The sequence below is a fragment of the Pelophylax lessonae genome (genome assembly GCF_965119305.1).
Source record: "Pelophylax lessonae genome assembly, chromosome: 2".
Lineage (NCBI taxonomy): Eukaryota > Metazoa > Chordata > Amphibia > Anura > Ranidae > Pelophylax > Pelophylax lessonae.
The window spans coordinates 731729095-731752215 of NC_138769.1; the positions used below are offsets into that span (position 1 = coordinate 731729095).

At 42.9% G+C, this 23121-nt stretch overlaps 8 protein-coding genes across 8 annotated transcripts; 5 read left to right on the forward strand and 3 right to left on the reverse strand.

Annotated features, from left to right (window-relative positions):
• Nucleotides 1-353: 353 nt before the first annotated feature.
• On the forward strand, nucleotides 354-1001 carry LOC309547323 (uncharacterized protein; the record flags this gene model as incomplete). Its single annotated transcript, XM_082247157.1, has 1 exon — nucleotides 354-1001. The coding sequence occupies one exon, from the start codon at nucleotides 354-356 to the stop codon at nucleotides 999-1001; it is 648 nt and encodes a 215-aa protein (XP_082103283.1).
• Nucleotides 1002-5395: 4394 nt separating this feature from the next.
• Nucleotides 5396-5707, forward strand: LOC309546899 (histone H4; the record flags this gene model as incomplete). The annotated part of the gene is made up of 1 exon (XM_082246592.1): nucleotides 5396-5707. One exon carries the CDS (start codon nucleotides 5396-5398, stop codon nucleotides 5705-5707), a length of 312 nt encoding a protein of 103 aa, XP_082102718.1.
• Nucleotides 5708-7632: 1925 nt separating this feature from the next.
• Nucleotides 7633-8025, reverse strand: LOC309548323 (histone H2A type 1-like; the record flags this gene model as incomplete). The annotated part of the gene is made up of 1 exon (XM_082248262.1): nucleotides 7633-8025. One exon carries the CDS (start codon nucleotides 8023-8025, stop codon nucleotides 7633-7635), a length of 393 nt encoding a protein of 130 aa, XP_082104388.1.
• Nucleotides 8026-8353: 328 nt separating this feature from the next.
• Nucleotides 8354-8734, forward strand: LOC309546574 (histone H2B 1.1; the record flags this gene model as incomplete). Its single annotated transcript, XM_082246323.1, has 1 exon — nucleotides 8354-8734. The coding sequence occupies one exon, from the start codon at nucleotides 8354-8356 to the stop codon at nucleotides 8732-8734; it is 381 nt and encodes a 126-aa protein (XP_082102449.1).
• A 1876-nt stretch (nucleotides 8735-10610) lies between these two features.
• LOC309546894 (histone H3.2) lies at nucleotides 10611-11035 on the forward strand (the record flags this gene model as incomplete). Its single annotated transcript, XM_082246588.1, has 1 exon — nucleotides 10611-11035. The coding sequence occupies exon 1, from the start codon at nucleotides 10625-10627 to the stop codon at nucleotides 11033-11035; it is 411 nt and encodes a 136-aa protein (XP_082102714.1). The 5' UTR covers nucleotides 10611-10624.
• Nucleotides 11036-13090: 2055 nt separating this feature from the next.
• On the reverse strand, nucleotides 13091-13738 carry LOC309547584 (uncharacterized protein; the record flags this gene model as incomplete). The annotated part of the gene is made up of 1 exon (XM_082247456.1): nucleotides 13091-13738. The coding sequence occupies one exon, from the start codon at nucleotides 13736-13738 to the stop codon at nucleotides 13091-13093; it is 648 nt and encodes a 215-aa protein (XP_082103582.1).
• Nucleotides 13739-17937: 4199 nt separating this feature from the next.
• LOC309546579 (histone H4) lies at nucleotides 17938-18249 on the forward strand (the record flags this gene model as incomplete). Its single annotated transcript, XM_082246326.1, has 1 exon — nucleotides 17938-18249. The coding sequence occupies one exon, from the start codon at nucleotides 17938-17940 to the stop codon at nucleotides 18247-18249; it is 312 nt and encodes a 103-aa protein (XP_082102452.1).
• A 1520-nt stretch (nucleotides 18250-19769) lies between these two features.
• LOC309547404 (histone H2A type 1-like) lies at nucleotides 19770-20162 on the reverse strand (the record flags this gene model as incomplete). Its single annotated transcript, XM_082247247.1, has 1 exon — nucleotides 19770-20162. The coding sequence occupies one exon, from the start codon at nucleotides 20160-20162 to the stop codon at nucleotides 19770-19772; it is 393 nt and encodes a 130-aa protein (XP_082103373.1).
• Nucleotides 20163-23121: the final 2959 nt, after the last annotated feature.

Below are 23121 nucleotides of genomic sequence, written 5' to 3' on the forward strand. Positions count from 1 at the left end.
GGGACAGACACTCAGGATGATGGAGGTGTTTGCAGCCTCTGTGTTCAGCCTCCTCAGCAGCTGTAAGTGACCCCCGATAAGTGACAGTCCAGTGAGCAGATCGGGTCCCCGATGAAGATCGGGCAGCGTTCTATTTCAGATAAAAGTCGGTTTTCTATCTACCGGGGAAACACAACAAGAGAGAGAAGATTCTCCAACTACTCCATGATACTGAGTGGGCGTGTCTGATGTGTAACCAATAGCAGAGCGTGAGGCTTGTTGTGTACCGACCAATAGCAGTGTAGGAAGTTTAACTATATAATCCCAGAAGAGCTGAGTGGAGAGTTTATCTGTCCAATAGACTTTCTAGAATCATGACTGAGAGTGAGAGCGCCCCAGCCGCCGCTCCTCCAGCGGAGCCCGCCGCCAAGAAGAAGCCGGCTAAGAAGGCGGCAGCCGGAGGAGCCAAGAAAGGCAGCAAGAAGCCGTCCAGTCCCAGCGTGTCCGAGCTCATCGTCACAGCCGTGGCCGCTTCCAAAGAGCGCAGCGGGGTCTCCCTGGCCGCCCTCAAGAAGCTCCTGGCCGCCTCAGGATACGATGTGGAGAAGAACAACAACCGCCTCAAGGTCGCCATCAGGGCGCTGGTGACCAAGGGGAGCCTCGTCCAGGTGAAAGGTCATGGCGCCTCCGGATCCTTCAAGATCAACAAGAAGCAGCAAGAGGGCGACAAGGCCAAGAAAGCCCCCAAAAAGAAGCCAGCAGCTGCGGCCAAAAAGCCAGCCAAGTCCCCTAAGAAACCGGCGGCCAAGTCCCCCAAGAAGGCAGTAAAATCCCCCAAGAAGGCAGCCAGCAAAGCGGCCAAGAAACCGGCAAAGGCTGCAGCTGCCAAGAAGGTGACAAAGAGCCCCAAGAAGCCCAAAGCTGCAGCCAAGCCCAAAAAAGCCGCCAAGAGTCCGGCTAAGAAGGCGGCAAAACCCAAGGCAGCAGCCAAGCCCAAGAAGGCCGCTCCGAAGAAGAAATAAATCCAAGCAGCAGCCGGAGAACTCCTTCATCTACACCCCCCAAAGGCTCTTCTCAGAGCCACCTACCTCCTCCTAACAGAGCTACACCCACCCACCTCCTAACAGCAACACCTACCTACACCCACCACCTCCTAACAGAACCACACTTACCTACACCCACCTCCCCCTAACAGAGCTCTACATACCTACCTACACCCACATCACCAATGGCACACGGTGCTCCGCATCTCTTCTACACATCTAATAGCACACAGACATCAGAGATGAGCGCTGATCAATATTTCCTCTTCTAGATCATTCACTTGTTTTATTATGTAAAAGTTCTAAGGAGAATCATTCTAATGATCGGGAGATCTCATCCTCCGCCCATCTCAATGATTAGTAAATCTCCTGTGTTGAGAATGTTATAACTTTTTGAGAAGATAAATCTGCCATGAGCTGCCTGACATGTAAATGACAAAAATATGTACAAAGTATCAGCTACATACAAATCTGATTACAATAATATCACCTCGGATAACAGTCCTATATAGAAGTTAGAAGTAGAAAATTGTTCCACGGAAATATTTACCGCATTTATTGGTGAAGTTACATATAATCTCCAATCTAGGGATGATCGAACGGTTCGGGTCGACCATCGATTCGACCCGAACATTGACTGTTCAAAATTCGGCCGAATTCCGAACTTTTTGCTGAAAAAAAGCTTTTTTTGAAAAGGAGCTTTTATTCCGCAACACAATGGGGGATAGAAGCAATAAAAGTGAAACATTGTATCTGCTCAGTCATCTCAGATCGGCTAATCCGACACTGAATATTATTCATAGAAAATATCACTCTTTCCGGGACGGTCCCTTCACTTCCAGGAAATATGTAGAAATATTATTCTGTTTTAAAGTTTGATTTTGCACATCAGAATACAGAATTTGCTCTGTTATTGGATGTTTGCTATAGAGATCTATGAAAAGTCTACAGAACAAATCTTTTCTGGGCTGAAAACTGAGAAAAATCTCCAAATACAATTCTTTGTATTCCTCATAAAGACATCGCTGACCAATGAAGGCTGATAATGAAACTGCTCACAGTTGTGATTGGCTCAGATCTAAATTAGCCATTTTCAAATCTTCCCGCTTGAATTGTGAAAAACGTTACAGATAAATAATCAGTCCCAATATAACACCAAATCGCACACTGAGAACTGAGATAATCAGATGAGATATGTATCCAATAAATATCTGTAACACTTTATTTTCAGGCAGATTAATCGATTAGTACGGAATAAACAGAAATAAAATTGGAAGATTATTGAATAGTGTAAAGCATTTCCATATGTTCTCAGAATGCAGACCCCCCCCCCCCATTCCACTGCTACATACAGCAGAACATGATAGTGAGATGACTTCTCTCATAGATCTCTACCTTTCTATGATTGGAAATAAAGTATTACATGTTTCATTATCAGATCTGTATATGATCGGGGAACTGGCCGATAATTAATGTTTCATCTTTCAGACATGACATGTAGGCGTTACGGATTTCCCCCCCTACATCCTAAAATAAACGAAAAGTGAAAGGGCTGGCAGAAATCTGTAGTAATCATGACACTGCCAGATAAATATATACAACAAATCAATAAACACAGTTGTTTCATTTCAGTCCATTCTTTGTAACTAGAAATCAGAAAAATGTTAACAATGTGTCTAAGTAAATGACATTTTCTGCAGAGTATTGAATGGCTGTGACCCCGCCCCTTCCATCAGTCTTCCATCAGGTCAGCTTTTTCTTATAAGCAAGAATGCAGGCCTTTTTTTTTTTTAATTTTCAATATATTTTATTGTGAATAAAAAGGTCATTCAAAATAACAAGAACAGAGAAAAATAAAGCAGTAGTGAGACCGCAAGACTATCTCACTGCAGGAGAAGTGACATTTTATCCAAAACAAGAAATACATGTAGATGCAGATATGTAGATATTAGTAAACATGTCAAATGACTTAATTAAACAATTTCCTAATTCTAACTTCTATAAAGGACTGTGTGCTGTCCGAGGTGATATTGTGATCAGATTTGTATGTAGCTGATACTTTGTACATATTTTGTGTCATTTACCTATCAGGCAGCTTATGGCTTTATCTATGGACATCTATCTGCTGTTGATGATGGAAATAGATAGATACCAATAGATAAAGATACAATGTTTAGTTTTTCTTGCTTCTCTCTCCATTGTGTTGTGGGATAAAAGCTCCGCGATCTTCCCAACGTCTGATTTGAGATAAAGTAACAATGTAAGCAGTGGTGTATTTAGGTTTTATGCTGCCCTAGGCAAGACTAATTGGGCGCCCCCCCCCCTTCTATGTAAATTTGCCCCACTCCTTTTTTAACAGATGTGACTCCCTTCAAAATTGAAGGACTACAAGTACCAGCATGAACCCCTGAGATCTCACAAGAGGGGGGGGGGGTAGGTGAGAGGGCTGTGGGAGAGAGAGAAGGGTGAGGGAGATAGAGGCCAATAGAGTCTCAGGTGGAGGGGGGGCAGCTTTTTTGCTGCCCCCCTGCAAAGTGCCGCCCTAGGCCTGGGCCTTGTTGGCCTAAGTCAAAATACAGACCTGAATGTAAGGCGGGAGATTGTGGAGGATGTTTTATTGTAAGAATGTGTGAGTGTGGCATATAGATGTTTAGGAGATCAGATTGTTGGTTTCCTCACCTAAGATTGTGATCTGGGTGAGGGAACAACGTGCTATATATTTATTTATTTATTTATATTTGTTTATATCGTATTTAATATGAAGGAAGGAAGGATGTGATCTCCTTACAGGGACTGACTGTCATTTTCCTCCATCCTTTGATCTCCAGAAGATATTCAACAGCATTAGAGATCATTGAATATTAAATACCAAACAAACATCCCCCATCTGAAAAGGAACACAGATGTCAGATCCCCCTTCACACTCCTTGGAAGGAAAATAGATTTTATTATCGGAAGAAAACGCCCAGAACTGTGATTGGTGCAATTTTCGCATTTTATAACTCATATTTCCCGCCGGAATATTATGGAACGTTCCAATTATCTCAGATAGAATAATCCGACACTAAAATCTGATATCTCTTCCTGCGGTTGAACATCGATCAACCGCCCTCTGAATTGTCGGGCAGTTTATCTAACCATGCATAATAAATGCGTTCGAAATATAAATGTCACATTTCTTCCAGTCTTTTTTCTTTTACTTCACAATACAGAATCCGCCCTGCTAGAGAATGTTTCCTATAGAGATCAATGAAAAGTCTACTGAACAAGTATTTTCTGGGGGGAAAACGGAGAAAGATCTCAGAATACATTTCTTTGAAATCCTCATAAGAAAGACATTACTGGCTGAAGAAGGAAACGCCCACACCTCTGATTGGCTCAGATTTCCTATTGCTCCTTTTTGAATTTGCCGCCTGAATTGTGAAGAACGTTACAGAGAAATAATCAGCTCTATTATACCGCCAAATCCGACACTGAGACCTGAGATCATCAGATGAGACATTTATCCGAGAAAATTAACATATACACATCTGTATATGATCGTGGAACTGGTCGATAATTAATGTTCCGTCTTTCAGAGATGAAGTAGTTACAGATTTCCCTCATATTAAAACCAGAATAAAAAAAAGTGAAAGTGTTGGTAGAAATATGTAGTAATAATGACACTGCCAGATACATTTGTACAATGAATTAAAAAAACAAATGTTTCGTATTTGATCAGTCCAGTTTTGTAAATAGAAATAGCAAAATATCAACAATGTTTCTAAGTAAGGGCAATATATATAATCATGATATGTCAGAAAAAATGTACAGTGTATCAATAAAGGAAACATTGCGCTTCTGATAAATTACATCCGTTTCTATTCATTAAAACATTTAAAAGCTTCTAAATAAATTAACTTCTCTGCAGTGTAATAAATGACTGAACCCCGCCCCCTTCTCAGCATGTCTCCCATCAGGTCCGCTCAGCCTGTGAAATGTCTGAAGATGTGTGTCTTTGTTTCCTTTTCACAATATTTGTAAATTTAAATAATATGAAATTACTATGAACAATTTCATGAAACTGGTTACTTTGTTTCTGGTATAAAGTGTTAAGTTTCCTGTTCAGTGTAATCTCCAGGAATAAATCGAAAATAAATGAGAAGAAGGAATAAATGAATCTTCTGGAAATGTATTGCTGTGTTGCATTATTATATCTGAATATAATATAATAATTAGGAGCCTTATAAATTAATAAGATTATCTTTATTTTGTAATGCATGGTGTGACTCCGCCTCTTTCCCAGGAAGGTTTCCATCTGGTCCGCTCAGGCTGTATATAAGGAGGGCGGGCAGACAGCTGATCTCAGTCTGTCTTTGTAGCAGAGAATCATCATGTCTGGTCGCGGTAAAGGAGGAAAGGGTCTGGGGAAAGGAGGCGCTAAGCGCCACAGGAAGGTGCTCCGGGACAACATCCAGGGCATCACCAAACCCGCCATCCGACGTTTGGCTCGCAGAGGGGGTGTCAAGCGAATCTCCGGACTCATCTATGAGGAGACCCGCGGAGTGCTCAAGGTTTTCCTGGAGAATGTCATCCGCGATGCCGTCACCTACACCGAGCACGCCAAGAGGAAGACCGTCACCGCCATGGATGTCGTCTATGCGCTCAAACGCCAGGGCCGCACTCTCTACGGATTCGGAGGCTAAACCCCAACATCCACCGCTTACCCACTTCACCCCAACAAAGGTCCTTCTCAGGGCCACCCACCTTCTCACACAAAGGGCTGATCATTCACAACTCCCAACACATTTATTTCTACACATTTATCGTGTAACAAGAAGAACTTCCGCTAATTGTTTAACTAAGAAATGGAGTGCTGCGATGTCTAGCTGCCCATACACTCTTCAATCTGATTGTTCAATCTGCTTTACATTTACCAAAGATATAGAAGAACAGGACAATGTTACACATATAATTGGTTGGGCAGTTGATGTATAGAAGATTTTCCGAGCTGAGTGAGGAGAATATACAGTTTTTGTTGGAACTGAACCTAGAAATCATTATTTCATGATGAAAAGAATGGAGATCACTAATACTGAGATGATGATAGAAATACAACACAGATGTAATATTTCTGAATATTCCGATTGTGATACAGGAAGAACAAATCTGTGCATCTGCTATCTGTACAAATTTTGGATCAGAAAGAGGGGAGAGAGATTTGATTTTTAGTTGCATATTTCTATACAGATGTGATGATGAAACGTGTAATACTTCCTATCCTATAGAAAGGTAGAGATCTATGAGAGAAGTCATCTCCCTATTATGTTCTGTATGTAATAGTGGGGGGAGGGGGATTCTGCATTCTGAGGACTTGGAATAAAAGAGAATATATGGAAATGTTTTACATTATCCAATCATCTTCTTGATAATAAAGCATTGATGATATTTCTCGGATAAATGTCTCCTCTAATGATCTCAGGTCTCAGTGTCGGATTTGGCGGTATAATAGAGCTGATTGTTTGTAACGTTCTACACATTTCAGGCGGCAAATTTGAAATCAGAGCTGTGGGAGTTTCCATAATCAGCCAGTAATTCCTGCTGAGGCGTCGAAAAGGAAATGTGTTCTGAGATCTTTCTCCGTTTTCCCCCAGAAAATACTTGTTCAGTAGACTTTTCATTGATCTCTATAGGAAACATTCTCTAGCAGGGCGGATTCTGTATTCTGATGGGTAAAATCAATGACTAAAACTGTACAATAATGTTTTAACGATGTTTTTTTTATTCTTAATCTACCGCTAAAGGGACCGGTGATTGTTTCCCGGAAGAAGAGGATTCTATATGAGGAATTTTTCAATCACATCTGATATATATAAAAAATAAGATCGAGATTTTATTTAAACAAAAACATCTGATGGAGGTTCTGACTGATGTAATCATGTTTCAGTTGGGGATGTTTGGTATGTAATGAATAATTTCTGATCTGTAAAAGTAAAGTATGGAGGACAATGAGGAGGAGTCTCTGTAAGAAGACATTGCTCTATAAATCTTTATAATAGAATAGAACTGGCAATGGCTGTAAGCACTGACACGTCTCATGATCGCCCATTGTGCTCCCCACCAAGGTGAAATCTTTAGATATCCAAGTGTCCAATCAGATCTCCCAATGAATTTCCGCATATTTCTAGGTAGGAAATGTTCTCAGTACAATTTACCTGTATTAGAAGTGTGAATAAACAATCTGCGGTTTGGGGCATTTAATAAACCAATAAATAATTGACTGCTCGCCGTAGACACAATCCGGGATCTCGGGGCTCTCTATAGAGATGTGGGAGACGGAGGAAAGCTTTGGTGCTGCAGTATAAGGATTAGAGAGAAGGTAAAGGCGGGCATCTGGATTTATGATCCGGAGCTACTAAGAATACATTTACATAATTATTTAGACCAGAAAATCGCACTAAAACCTATTTGGGTTTATCGTATTTGATACATCTCCACCCAGGCCAAAAAAAAATAAAAAAAGTTTTGCACACCATAGAAATGAGAGTACAGCTCCGCTGTGATGTATGTGGGTGGCTCTTAGAAGAGCCTTTGTGTTTGGTGAGGAGGGGGATGGGGGGATTGTTGGTGATTACTTGGTCTTGGCGGCCTTGTGGCTCTCGGTCTTCTTTGGCAGCAGCACGGCCTGGATGTTGGGCAGGACTCCTCCCTGGGCGATGGTGACGCCCCCGAGCAGCTTGTTGAGCTCCTCGTCGTTGCGGACAGCCAGCTGGAGGTGTCGGGGGATGATGCGGGTCTTCTTGTTGTCGCGGGCGGCGTTACCGGCCAGCTCAAGGATCTCAGCGGTGAGATACTCGAGGACGGCGGCCAGATAGACGGGAGCTCCGGCCCCGACCCGCTCGGCATAGTTACCCTTCCTGAGCAGGCGGTGAACACGACCGACTGGGAACTGCAGACCAGCCCGGGATGATCGGGTCTTGGCCTTAGCCCGAACCTTTCCTCCTTGTTTGCCGCGGCCAGACATGATTCTGTGATATTGGAGCTCTCAAAGAGATGTGAATGGCTGGAGCCGCTCCCTTTCCTGTTATACTCTGAATGATATGACGTCTCGCCCTATGATTGGCCACGTTTGAAACCAGCCAATACTCTCTAGGTTTGTATCTAAACCAATCATTAACTGAGGAAAGAAAACATGACGTCACTCCTCATCACATGACTGAGTCTTCCAATAGAAGAGTGAGGAGGGAGGAGGCTCATTTGCATATGACCGCCTATATAAGCAGCACATGAGGGCGGCGCCAGCACACTTTTCTCTTCTCAGAGCGGAGGAAACATTCTTCTTATCCCTTATCATGCCTGAACCAGCCAAGTCCGCCCCGGCGCCCAAGAAGGGCTCCAAGAAAGCCGTGACCAAGAGCCAGAAGAAGGACGGCAAGAAGCGGAGGAAGAGCAGGAAGGAGAGTTATGCCATCTACGTCTACAAGGTGCTCAAGCAGGTCCACCCCGACACCGGCATCTCCTCCAAGGCCATGAGCATCATGAACTCCTTCGTCAATGACATCTTCGAGCGCATCGCCGGCGAAGCTTCCCGCCTGGCTCATTACAACAAGCGCTCCACCATCACCTCCCGGGAGATACAGACCGCCGTCCGCCTCCTCCTGCCCGGAGAGCTGGCCAAGCACGCCGTCTCCGAGGGCACCAAGGCCGTCACCAAGTACACCAGCGCCAAGTAATACCCCTCCCCCACCCATCACCCCAACAACACACAAAGGCTCTTCTAAGAGCCACCCACAGACATCACAGCAGAGCTTTACTCAGTCGATCAGCGAAACTTTGTCCAAGTGAAAAAATGTCAAATGATCCCAAAAACGTTTATTACTGCACTTTACTGCCATAAAATAAATAAAAAAAAAAAAAACTTCTATAATTCTAATCCGATATTAGTAGCGCAATGTCCAAAATCTAGATGTCCTCCTTTATCTCTCCCTACATCCGAAAACCCGCCAAGTAATTCGAATCAATATTTTTATTTCGCAAAACACAAATCTCTTCTCAGAGCCCCGCATCTCTCTACAAAGAGCCGGACACCCCTGATTGTGTGTTTATCAACGGTTAAACGAGCGGTAAATTGTAACCGAAAACAAATTGTTTATTCACACTTCTAATAGAGGAGAGTTGTACTGGGAGAACATTTCCTACCTATAAATAGCCGGAAATTCATTATTGGGGCTCTGATTGTAAGTAAAGATTTCACCTGGGGGGATGGGCGATCATGAGACGTGTCAGTGCTTACAGCCATTGCCAGTTCTATCCTATTATAAAGATTTATAGAACAATGTCTTCTTACAGAGACTCCTCCATATTTTACTTTTATTTCTTCTACAGATCAGAAATGATTCATTGTATACCAAACTGAAACATGAACACACATCAATCAGAACCTCCATCAGAATTACTGTTAAAAAAGAAAAATATCAGATGTGATTGGCTGAACTTTCAAACCTCATACAGAATTCTCTTCTTCTAGGAAACAATCACCGGTCCTTTTAGCGGTCGTTTAGGAGTAAATTAAATCGATAAAATATGATCGTTGTTTTATGGTTTGATTTTAGACATCAGAATACAGAATCCGCCCTGCTAGAGAATGTTTCCTATAGAGATCAATAAAACGTCTACTGAACAAATATTTTCTTGGGGGAAAACGGAGAAATATCTCAGAATACTTATCTTTGAAATCCTCATAAGAAAGACATTACTGGCTGAAGAAGGAAACGCCCACAGCTCTGATTGGCTCAGATTTCACATTTCTTCCTTTTTGAATTTGCCGCCTGAAATGTGTAGAACGTTACAAACAATCAGCTCTATTATACCGCCAAATCCGACACTGAGACCTGAGATCATCAGATGAGACATTTATCCGAGAAATATCATCAATGCTTTATTATCAAGAAGATGAATAGAAATGGAATGTGAAGATGATTGAATAATGTAAAACATTTCCATATGTTCTCTTTTATTCCAAGTCCTCAGAATGCAGAATCCCCCTCCCCCACTATTACATACAGAACATGATAGGGAGATGACTTCTCTCATAGATCTCTACCTTTCTATAGGATGGGAAATAAAGGATTCCATGTTTCATAGAAACCTTCATTAGAGATTGTACCCGGAAATCAAATCTAAACTCTGACACCTTACTGATCACTAAGAAAAAAACTACTTTATAAAGCCAGAAATCCTTTCCGGTTCAATAAAACATTTCCGGTGATTATTCCTGGGCAGTTTATAGTAAAATTGTCCTTTAGTGGATTTCACAAAGCATTTCATCTTCACAATATTTCTAATGTCTCCTATTTCAGCAATGGCGCGCACAGCTTTCCGGACAGGTTCGGGTTAATCTGTCCCTTGTGACCTCTGGCTGGGAAAGCCCCGCCCTACTGAAAGCTGAATCACACAGCTCACTCATTGGCTGATTGGAGCTCTAAGAAATGGTCCTATTAAACCTAAGCAGGCGTTGTCAGCATTAACCAATAAACGAGCAGCGCGGTCTGTATAAATAGACGCCGCACAGCCCGTGTTCTCATACTTCTGTTCCGTCTGGAGATTAGAAGCCTTTCCCAACCATGGCAAGAACCAAGCAGACCGCTCGTAAGTCCACCGGAGGGAAAGCTCCCCGCAAGCAGCTGGCCACCAAAGCCGCCCGCAAGAGCGCCCCGGCCACCGGCGGAGTCAAGAAGCCTCACCGCTACAGGCCCGGTACCGTGGCTCTCCGAGAGATCCGACGCTACCAGAAATCCACCGAGCTGCTCATCCGCAAACTGCCCTTCCAGCGCCTCGTCCGAGAGATCGCCCAGGACTTCAAGACCGACCTGCGCTTCCAGAGCTCCGCCGTCATGGCTCTGCAAGAGGCTTCCGAGGCTTATCTCGTCGGACTCTTCGAGGACACCAACCTGTGCGCCATCCACGCCAAGAGGGTCACCATCATGCCCAAAGACATACAGCTGGCACGCCGCATCCGCGGAGAGAGGGCCTAAATACATTCTTATCTCCACCCCCCATACCTTCTCTACACACCACAAAGGCTCTTTTCAGAGCCACCACATCCGCCTCACAAAGAGCTCCATACAACCTCATCACCGCTACTACATGCTGCAAATACCCGCTACTACATTTCTACACATTCCATCCCCGCCATCAGCTTCACCACATCTTTCTTCTCTCTCTCCCTTCTCTGTGCTCCGATCCTCAGTGTGGAAGTAAATCTCCTCTCTAACCATTCACACTTCTCTATATCTTCACTAATAGATACATTAGAACAATATTTCATGGTAAGCAAAGCTCATCTGTAACATTTCTAAACCGATCCCGGAGAAATCATTTACATTTCTGCTCTATAAAGGAGATTTATTGTTCACTAAATACAATGTAACTCATCTGTAACAATTCACACTTCTATATAGATACAATGGAACAATATTCATCAGTAAAACAAACGTTCCTATACACAGAATCTTTACTTCTTATCTCATCACTACCAGGAGATCAGAGAGAGGAAATCTGTTCAAAATAAACAGTAATCTCCCCTCCCCCTCCTGTACACTCCACGGGGTCACCGATTTCTCAGCTCGGGTGTAGAAATCATACAACTCACTGCTAATCTCACTCACTCCTCATTCTGCTGTATGAAGAAGACATTTCCTCTCCCCGATCTATCACAGGAATCTCTCCTCTGATATTCTACAACTTTCTACAATCTTCCCTATCACACACACAGGGGGGGAGGGGACACAGCTGCACATTCCTAAACTCACCAGCAGAGCTTACACTTTCAATCTGGAAACAATGACACCGACTGATCCCAGATCTGCCCGGAGCAGGGAGGGACGATTCATTGTCTGCTCAGCGATCTGTCCCTCCATGTTAGTACAGAATTGTGCTGGATGGAATAAGCCGAGCAAGTCAACTTTCTACTTGTTATTCACTAAGAACGGAATAATCAGATCAGTGAGATCGGAGGAGGATTTTATGTCCTCTCATTTACTGCATTATGGAGAAAAACTGTCCAATCTCAGATCTTCTAATTCTTACACCGATTAGGAATCTCCAATCTTTTTATTTTTTAAAAAACCTATTTCTGATGAATATGTTCTCATTTGGCAGAAAGGATCCTCAGCCATTCAATACTCTGAAGAGAATTTCATTTACTTTGTAACTAGAAACCAGCAAAATGTTTACAATGTTTCTAAGAGGGGTCAGATCTGCTTCTTCAGACATGAAATATTTGTGTTTATTGATTCATTGTACATATCTGGCAGTGCCATGATTTCTACCAGTCCTTTCACTTTTTTTCTTATTCTAGTTTTAATATGAGGAAATCTGTAACTGCTACATGTCTGATAGAGGTCAGTTCCATGATCCTACACAGATCTGATAATGAAACATGGAATCCTTTATTTCCCATCATATAGAAAGGTAGAGATCTACCGCCAGTCCATTCTCACAGTCTCTAATCTTTGTATATAAAGATATGTCTGATGAATGTAAAAGTGGAGCCGAGAGTTGTCATTTCTATCCGAATGGAACATCGGCGCTGCTAAACCGATTTCTGTTATTTTTAGGGGAAATAACACATTCTTGTAGCTGACCATTCTAACCTCTCCCATCAGTACAATTATTTCCCTTATAACGGTCACATTAAATATTGAAGATCCTTAACGATCATCTAGAAGAGGAAATGTATCCCCCCCCCCTCCCGGAGATCCCACTCATAGTGTGGGGGAATTGTCTCCGATTCGCACGACAGATGTGTCTGGTGGGGATCCTAAAGATCCTTTATATCAGGAGGGATCTCCGATTTCTTTCAGTGATTTCTCCTATAAAATGTAGATAATAAGATGATCTGCAAGGGATAAATGTACAATGTGTGATGGGGAACATCTGAGCTCCTCTATAATGTGCAAAGTCTATGCGGCTTCTGGTGGGTGTTGCTGTTAGGAGGTGGGTGGGTGTAGCTCTGTTAGGAGGAGGTGGGTGGCTCTGAGAAGAGCCTTTGGGGGGTGTAGATGAAGGAGTTCTCCGGCTGCTTTGATTTATTTCTTCTTCGGAGCGGCCTTCTTGGGCTTGGCTGCTGCCTTGGGTTTTGCCGCCTTCTTAGCCGGACTCTTGGCGGCTTTTTTGGGCTTGGCTGCAGCTTTGGGCTTCTTGGGGCTCTTTGTCGCCTTCTTGGCAGCTGCAGCCTTCGCCGGTTTCTTGGGGCTCTTGGCCGCCGCCTTCTTCTTAGGGGACTTTACTGCCTTCTTGGGTGACTTGGCCGCCGGTTTCTTAGGGGACTTTGCCGGCTTCTTAGCAGCAGCCAATGGCTTCTTTGCGGTTTTCTTGGCCTTGTCGCCCTCTTGCTGCTTCTTGTTGATCTTGAAGGATCCGGAGGCGCCATGTCCTTTCACCTGGACGAGGCTCCCCTTGGTCACCAGCGCCCTGACGGCGCTCTTCAGGCGGCTGTTGTTCTTCTCCACATCGTATCCTCCAGCGGCCAGGAGCTTCTTGAGGGCGGCCAGGGAGACCCCGCTGCGCTCTTTGGAAGCGGCCACGGCTGTGACGATGAGCTCGGACACGCTGGGACCGGACGGCTTCTTGCTGCCTTTCTTGGCTCCTCCGGCTGCCGCCTTCTTAGCCGGCTTCTTCTTGGCTGCGGGCTCCGCTGGAGGAGCGGCGGCTGGGGCGCTCTCAGTCTCAGTCATGATTCTCAGCGAGTTTCTAAAATAGAGAATAGAAATATCTTTCTGGGGTGACGCTCTTCCTTATATACAGACGTTCTGCGCTGCTATTGGTCGATATTGAACTTGCCTTCTGCACTGCTATTGGTTACACCTTAGACACGCCCATTGACTCTCATTCCAGTGCTGGAGAATCTTCTCTCTCTTCTTGTGTTTCCCTGGCAGAGAGAAAAACGATTTTAATATGAAATGGAAGGATGAGCGATCTTTATCGGGGACCCGATCTGCTCACTGGACTGTCACTTATCGATCTCTCACTTTCCGCTCTCATGATCCGCTCAGGAGGCTGAACACAGAGGCTGCAAACACCTCCAACCTCCTGAGTGTGTGTCCCATTACTCCTTCTACCTACTTTTCTACACACATTCCCATCAGAAAACAATCTTCTCACATCTCCCACTACAATCATCTTCGCATTAGATGAGTGAAGAGTGAAAATCAGGAAACATTTCCCTCTAATACACAAATCTGCTCATCTATAGCTGAGTAGAAGGAGCCTGGAACAAAAACATCAGCCAGTGACATCAGATCCTTGTGCGATGGGATGGGAGAGATTGTTAGAGATACAAAGGTGTTAGATGATGGGAGCATGTCATATTTAATGTACTTTGTATCACATTCTGCTCATCATTACAAATATATTGTCATCTGAATATTCTGAGTAACTTTATTGCCACATATTACTACACAGCTATATAGACTACTCAGGTAGAATGATTCCTTGTATCTAGAATCAGAGGTAAAATCTAGACATTCTTTCACACGGGGCAAAAGGACGATGTCAGTAAGGCAGAGGTTGGTGTCAATCATATTTTTAAATTATTGATATATTTTTTTTTCCATTTTTTAAATATATAAGATAAGGGAGGGTTATAATAACCCCCTGTAAAATGTATTTTTTACCATCTTTGGTCCCATAGCCAAACGAAGAGTGAAAATAAATCCCTCCAAAGTGAGGGGATCCCTGATTCACATCAGAACTAGTGTCCACAGTGAAAGAATTCCACTCTACTACTGTTCAGGTGATAACTCAATATTTGGGATTTTATTTTACTTTCAAGCTCAGTGAAAATGGTAAACAGGACAGATAGAAAGGGGGAAATCCCCAACGAGGACACAAGCAGCAATACAAATCTGTCAGGGGGTCCTATCCCTCTCCACTCCACCCAAAATAAAGAACAAAATGTGTCTTTAGTGATCTTTTTATTATTATTACTTTAATTCTGTATTTGATTTTTTTTAAAGACGTAAAGGAAACACCAAAGGAAATGAGAAAATACATTCTCAAAGTATAGCATGTATTCAAATTGGATAGCTCAGAGAGCAAACAAATATTCATTTCAAAAAGTACAGGTATGTAAGTTATTGGTCTGTATATATGATGGCTATTAGGCAAAGCAATGCAGAACCTATATTAATTCTTGTTTAAAATTCAAATAATAATTGGAACCCCGTGGGCAATCACACATGTAGATCTATTATGCATTATTACTAGGTGCATAGTGCTGATAGATGTGTATTACCGCAAAATACTGAAGGGTGTAAGAGCAGCTTTTCTCAACCTTTTGGGACACTGAGGAACCCTTGAAATAAACTTCTGGTCTCGGGGAACCCCTGCTAAAAATTAAAAATGTAATTATCAGATCTGTGTAGGATCATGGGACTGACCTCTATCAGACATGTAGTGGTTACAGATTTCCCCATATTAAAACTAGAATAAGAAAAAAGTGAAAGGACTGGTAGAAATCATGACACTGCCAGATATGTACAATGAATCAATAACACAAATATTTCATGTCTGAAGAAGCAAATCTGTCCCCTCTTAGAAATATTGTAAACATTTTGCTGGTTTCTAGTTACAAAATAAATTAAATTCTCTTCAGAGTATTGAATGGCTGAGGATCCTTTCTATCAGTTTTCCTTTCTGCCAAATATTCATCAGAAATATCTTTAAAAATCAAAAGGTCGGAAATTCCTAATCGGTGTAAGAATTAGAAGCTCTGAGATTGGACATTTTTTCTCCATAATGCAGTAAATGAGAGGACATAAAATCTTCCTCCGATCTCACTGATCTGATTAGTCCGTTATTAGTGAATAACAAGTAGAAAGTTAACTTGCACAGCTTGATCGATCCAGCACAATTCTGTACTAACATGGAGGGACAGATCGCTGAGCAGACAATGAATCGTCCCCCCCAGCATTGCCCTCCCTGCTCCGGGTAGATCTGGGATCAGTCGGTGTCATTGTTTCCAGATGGATCAGCGCTCAGGAAGTTTTCTATCAGAACCATTTGAATGAAATTGAACTAAACTGCTCCAATGTATTCTCTATGGAGGAGAAACCCTGACACCTGCTGGTGATAAGAGGAATGACTTCCATGCAGGGATCTGGGATAAGATACAAATGCGATTTCATGGCTTCCTTTCCGAATCCCTCTTACAAGGAACAGAATAAAACGGATTCGTGTGTGCAGTTTGATAACAAAATAAAAATTCATAGCTGGGGATCTGAGGAAATGGCATCTAGACTGCAGAATTCATCGGATTATTTTACATGTTTTTTTTTTTTTTCTTTTGTGTCAGATAAAACCTTTAGAAGTTGGGCAGATGAGGGATCACTCAGTGCGATCAGTATTTCTAGATGTTCAACGTGGATCAGCATTAGATCCTATCACTGGATTCGCATTCCCCTTTCAATCAAATCCCTGTGTAATCATTATAATAGGTGTGCCACTACTGCACCTTTCACACGTAAATATACCGAAAATATCTATCTATCTATCTGTCTATCTGTCTGTCTGTCTGTCTGTCTGTCTGTCTGTCTGTCTGTCTGTCTGTCTGTCTGTCTGTCTGTCTAATATCTTATGTGGATCTAAGATCGATCTGTAGGGACTGATCCATGTGTCTATACACCTCTAATTAAACAAGTAGGCCTAAAAGATCTGATTGCTGAGAAGGGGTCATGTTTGATCCAGTGTGTATTGCTGCAGAATAACACATGAAACGATATAGTGCAATGATGGGGTGAGATTGGTTGGTGTATGTAGACTGAGGGATGGAATTGGTTTGTACTCTGGTTATGTGTAGCAGCTGTGCCGGGTCCTATCCCATTCTAATAGAAGATGATGAGAGATCCGGGATTCTGGACACATAATACAATGTGTGACCTCTCATCTGTTCCAGGACTCTGGGGGAACATGACTTGTGAGAGATCAGCAAAGGGTTCTAGATGTCCCAATCCATCCGTGCAGTGTATGACCTGAAGGATCCCAGAGCCGAGCGTTCATTGTGGGGACTTTATATAGTAATCTGGATAGTAAGGTCACCAGTGGAAGGTGCGGTGTCGGAACATCTGTTATAAACAGGATCGATTGAAAGGAGAACTTTATATCCAGGAAGTGTTAATGGTCTAGGAAGCCTTCTCTGGTCAGATGTAATAAAAAGTCGGTTAAACGATTGTGATAATTATTGGGAAAGAAATGGCTTTCTAGATAATATTGGAAAACTGATAATTCTTCAGAAGACAATTGTCTATATTTTGGGATGGCTAGAAGAATTTTTGTTCATCAAACAAGTTGTATGGACATTTGAGTGCGCTCATATCTCTGGTATTCTTTTTTTTGGTTGGGGTCATTTATTGAGGAGATCTGCACTCTACTAAAAGCTGGGAGGTATTACGTCTCTTTTTGGGTGGGGGTTTGAAATGCTGCATTTTACGGTATTTTTACGATTTTTTTTTACTTTATAAATCTATTTTTTTATATATTGCTATTTATATTAGGATACTTTCATATTTAATTCACCAAATGTGAATATCCCGATGTCTGTGTATGTAGTGAGGACATTTATTTGGAGGATCCTGGGTGACGTCAGAGACATGACCTCACCAGTAATGATGACGAAATGAAATCCAATGGTTACCCAAAAGAAGTGAAAAGTTGCTCTTTCTGATGAATAAAGAGCATAATCGAGCGGGAAATTTAAATCAAGGAACTGCTGTGGATTGGATGATTGTGAGCACAGAGGGGCGGACTTATTGTGACGTCTGGACACTCCCACCTCTAACCCCTCCCCGTTATTCTCCATCAGGTCCGCTTAAGCTGCATATAAAGCGAGGCTGGGTGCTTTTCCTTTATATTCGTCTGAAACACGAAGAACTTGGAGATGTCTGGTCGCGGTAAAGGAGGAAAGGGTCTGGGGAAAGGAGGCGCTAAGCGCCACAGGAAGGTGCTCCGGGACAACATCCAGGGCATCACCAAACCCGCCATCCGACGTTTGGCCCGCAGAGGGGGTGTCAAGCGCATCTCCGGACTCATCTATGAGGAGACCCGCGGAGTGCTCAAAGTCTTCCTGGAGAATGTCATCCGCGATGCCGTCACCTACACCGAGCACGCCAAGAGGAAGACCGTCACCGCCATGGATGTCGTCTATGCGCTCAAACGCCAGGGCCGCACTCTCTACGGATTCGGAGGCTAAACCCCAACATCCACCGCTTACCCACTTCACCCCAACAAAGGTCCTTCTCAGGGCCACCCACTTTCTCATACAAAGGGCTGATGATGATTCACAACTCAGACATGTCATTTCTAGATATTTATCGTGTAACAATAAGAACTTCCGCTAATTGTTTCAGTAAGAAATGGAATGGTGCGATGTCTAGCTGCCCATACACTCTGCTAAACATAAAGCAGATTGAAAAATCCGATCATGTAAGAACCGGACAATATTATATGTGGAATCTTATTGGGCGGTCAGTAGATCTATAGGAGATTGTACAGTCAGCACTCGGGGTGATAATCTGAGTGAGGATAATAGTTTATGCTGGAACTGAACCTAAAAGTTAATATTTCATTATGAAAAGAATGGAGCTCACTCATACTGAGATGATTCTAGAAATAGAATGTTTCAAAGATGGAATGTTTGTGAACATTCCGATTGTGATACAGGAAGAAGAAATCTGTGCATCTGCTATATGTACAAATTATATATCAGGAAGAGAGGAGATATAGTTCTACACAGATCTGATAATGAAACATGGAATCCTTTATTTCCCATCATATAGAAAGGTAGAGATCTATGAGAGAAGTCATCTCACTATCATGTTGTGGGGATTCTGCATTCTGAGGACTTAAAAGAGAACATATGTAAATGTTTTACATTATTTAATCTTCAGATTCCTCACTAAGCGGTGAAAATAGAACTATGAAGCGTTGATATTTCTCGGATAAATGTCGGATTTGGCGGTATAATGGGGCTGATTATTTCTCTGTAACGTTCTTCACAATTCAGGCGGGCAAATTTAAAATCTGAGCCAATCAGAGCTGTGGGCGTTCCTTACATCCGCCAGTGATGTCTTTGAATATTTCACAGTAAATGTGATCTGAGGATTCTGTAGTAAAATCAAATCCTAAAACAATGTAACATTTCAATGATTTTTAAACTGCCTGGAATCAGAGGGACCGTTGATGAATGTTCCACAGAAGGGAGATTTTATATCATTCAGTGCCAGATCAGCCAATCAGGGAGGGTTGTAACTTTCCATGCTATTCCGGCGGGAAAATTGAGCCAATCACAGTTCTGAACCTTTTTTCTTCCTTTACAGGAGAATCCTGACTTGGATGATATCGGAGTTTCTTGGGAAGATGATTGTTTGGTAATTGCTGATTTGTAGAATCCATTCAGCAGGAATAAAGGATGGGGAATGACGAGGAGTTCCTGGAGGGAGAGGAGAAAACTTTAGAAAGGAGATTCTCCAATAATGAGTTCTTTAGATGTAGGAAATGTTCTCACTACAAGTCCCCGGTATTAGAAGGGTTAATAAGCAAGTTGTTTGCTGTCAGATGTATTTGTAGGAATGAAAAACTTCTTTCCTGCTGAGTGATAGATGTGATTTGTTGTAAGACACAGAATGAGGTATGAGGCTCTTTGTATGTAGATGTGGGTGGCTCTGAGAAGAGCCTTTGTTGTGTTGGGTGATGGGGTTGAACCGGTGGGGATTACTTGGTCTTGGCGGCCTTGTGGCTCTCGGTCTTCTTTGGCAGCAGCACGGCCTGGATGTTGGGCAGGACTCCTCCCTGGGCGATGGTGACGCCCCCGAGCAGCTTGTTGAGCTCCTCGTCGTTGCGGACAGCCAGCTGGAGGTGTCGGGGGATGATGCGGGTCTTCTTGTTGTCGCGGGCGGCGTTACCGGCCAGCTCAAGGATCTCAGCGGTGAGATACTCGAGGACGGCGGCCAGATAGACGGGAGCTCCGGCCCCGACCCGCTCGGCATAGTTACCCTTCCTGAGCAGGCGGTGAACACGACCGACTGGGAACTGCAGACCAGCCCGGGATGATCGGGTCCTGGCCTTAGCCCGAACCTTTCCTCCTTGTTTGCCGCGGCCAGACATGATTCTGTGATATTGGAGCTCTCAAAGAGATGTGAATGGCTGGAGCCGCTCCCTTTCCTGTTATACGCTGAATGATATGACGTCTTGCCTTATGATTGGCCACGTTTGAAACCAGCCAATACTCTGTAGGTTTGTATCTAAACCAATCATTAACTGAGGAAAGAAAACATGACGTCACTGCCCATCACATGGCTGAGTCTTCCAATAGAAGAGTGAGGAGGGAGGGTGCTCATTTGCATAGGACCGCCTATATAAGCAGCACATGAGGGCGGCGCCAGCACACTTTTCTCTTCTCAGAGCGGAGGAAACATTCTTCTTATCCCTTATCATGCCTGAACCAGCCAAGTCCGCCCCGGCGCCCAAGAAGGGCTCCAAGAAAGCCGTGACCAAGAGCCAGAAGAAGGACGGCAAGAAGCGGAGGAAGAGCAGGAAGGAGAGTTATGCCATCTACGTCTACAAGGTGCTCAAGCAGGTCCACCCCGACACCGGCATCTCCTCCAAGGCCATGAGCATCATGAACTCCTTCGTCAATGACATCTTCGAGCGCATCGCCGGCGAAGCTTCCCGCCTGGCTCATTACAACAAGCGCTCCACCATCACCTCCCGGGAGATACAGACCGCCGTCCGCCTCCTCCTGCCCGGAGAGCTGGCCAAGCACGCCGTCTCCGAGGGCACCAAGGCCGTCACCAAGTACACCAGCGCCAAGTAATACCCCTCCCCCACCCATCACCCCAACAACACACAAAGGCTCTTCTAAGAGCCACCCACATACTACACAACCGAGCTGTCATACAATCTTCATGTATCGTACAATGTATTACCTTTACAAGTTTTAGCTGTTCGGATAACAGAAAATGAACTCCAAAATAACATCATTAATAATCTTGAGATGAGAAGTAGGTCGGTCAGACTGGAAGGGGAATGAATAAAACCTTCCTTCTAATCCCATCCTTCTTTATTGCAGAGATCGTCTCCCCTCTCTGGCTCTATACATTTCCTATTCCTCGCCTTGTACTGCACACACCCAACTGCTCTAATCACTTCTGCTACATTGTTACAATGAGAGATTCTCCGCAATCTCCCGCCTTACATTGTTCCTTTATCTAAATATAATTTGGGGAGATCGTGGAGCTTTTATTCCACAACACAATGGGGGATAGAAGCAAGAAAGGTGAAACATTGTATCTGCTCAGTCATCTCAGATCGGCTAATCCGACACTGACAATTATTCATAGAAAATATCACTCTTTCCGGGACGGTCCCTTCAATTCCAGGAAATAAATATGTAGAAATATTATTGTTCTGTTTTGATTTTGCACATCAGAATACAGAATTGCTCTGTTATTGGATGTTTGTTATAGAGATCTATGAAAAGTCTACGGAACAAATCTTTTCCAGGCTGAAAACTGAGAAAATTTTCGAATAGAATTCTTTGGATCCTCATGAAGACATCGCTGACTAATGAAGGCTGATAATGAAACCGCTCACAGTTCTGATTGGCTTAGATCTAAAATAGCGATTTTCAAATTTCCCGCCTGAATTGTGAAAACGTTACAGACAAATAATCAGCCCCGTTATAACATCAAATCCCACACTGAGATCATCAGATGAGATATTTATCCGAGAAGTATCTTTAACACTTTATTTTCAGGCAGATTCATTGATTAGTACAGAATAAACTGAAATAGAATTGGAAGATTATAGAATAATGTAAAGCATTTCCATATGTTCTCCAGAATGCAAAATCCCCACCACTGCTACATACAGAACATGATAGTGAGGCGACTTCTCTCATAGATCACTACCTTTCTATGATGATGGGAAATCAAGTATTACATGTTTTATTATCAGATCTGTATATGATCGGGGAACTGGCCGATAATTAATGTTTCATCTTTCAGACATGACATGTAGGCGTTACGGATTTCCCCCCTACATCCTAAAATAAACGAAAAGTGAAAGGACTGGTAGAAATCTGTAGTAATCATGACACTGCCAGATAAATATATACAACGAATCAATAAACACAGTTGTTTCATTTCAGTCCATTCTTTGTAACTAGAAATCAGAAAAATGTTAACAATGTGTCTAAGTAAGTGAAATTCTCTGCAGAGTATTGAATGGCTGTGACCCCGCCCCTTCCATCAGGTCAGCTTTTTTTTACAGTAATATTGTATAAATATGAAATTGTTATGATGTGTGACAGACGAATGTTTTCTGTGTAATCTCCAAGGAAGAATAGCGCCAAATATGAACAGGGAATGGATGAAGAGAGGATTTCTGTACACTTCACTGTTTCCTTCATTTCTGTTACTTGTGCAAGTAAAGTCTTCTTCTATTTATTGTTGTAGTCCCACCCCTCCCCCATATAATGTGAAAAATAAAATAAGGGTAATGCGAATTTTACTGACCCTACAACAGCTCCAGAATAGGTGGAAAGAAAATCAATCAATGTTGTCTCCATCAGATCATCACAAATATGTTTAAAAACGGCAAAATGTATTGCAGTTAGTGCTGAGCTCCGACTATGTCACCCCGGAGTCATCTACTGATCCATCAAACGGTTCTCTGCGCCTTATCATTGGATTATGGGTCCCATATCCCAATAATGTGTCTAATCTAAAGGATGGAGGGCAATGGACACCAAGGAGATCACCTGCTTATCTAAACTCACATCAATTCAATGTGTTATATTAGACTTTAAAATCATATAAAAAAAACGTAATTGCTGTTAGGACGGACAGGTGTCATTATAGCACATTGTCCCCCCCACCCGGATCACAATTTTCGGTGTCTAATTATACAATCAGATCTCCCAAACATGTATGTCTGACTCCATCTTAAAAAGAAGTGGGTGACTCTGAGAAGATCCGTCGGGTTTGGTAATATAAAATAAAAATGATTGGGTTTACTTGGCGAGCTTGTGGCAGTAATATTCGAGGATTTTACCGCTTTGGAG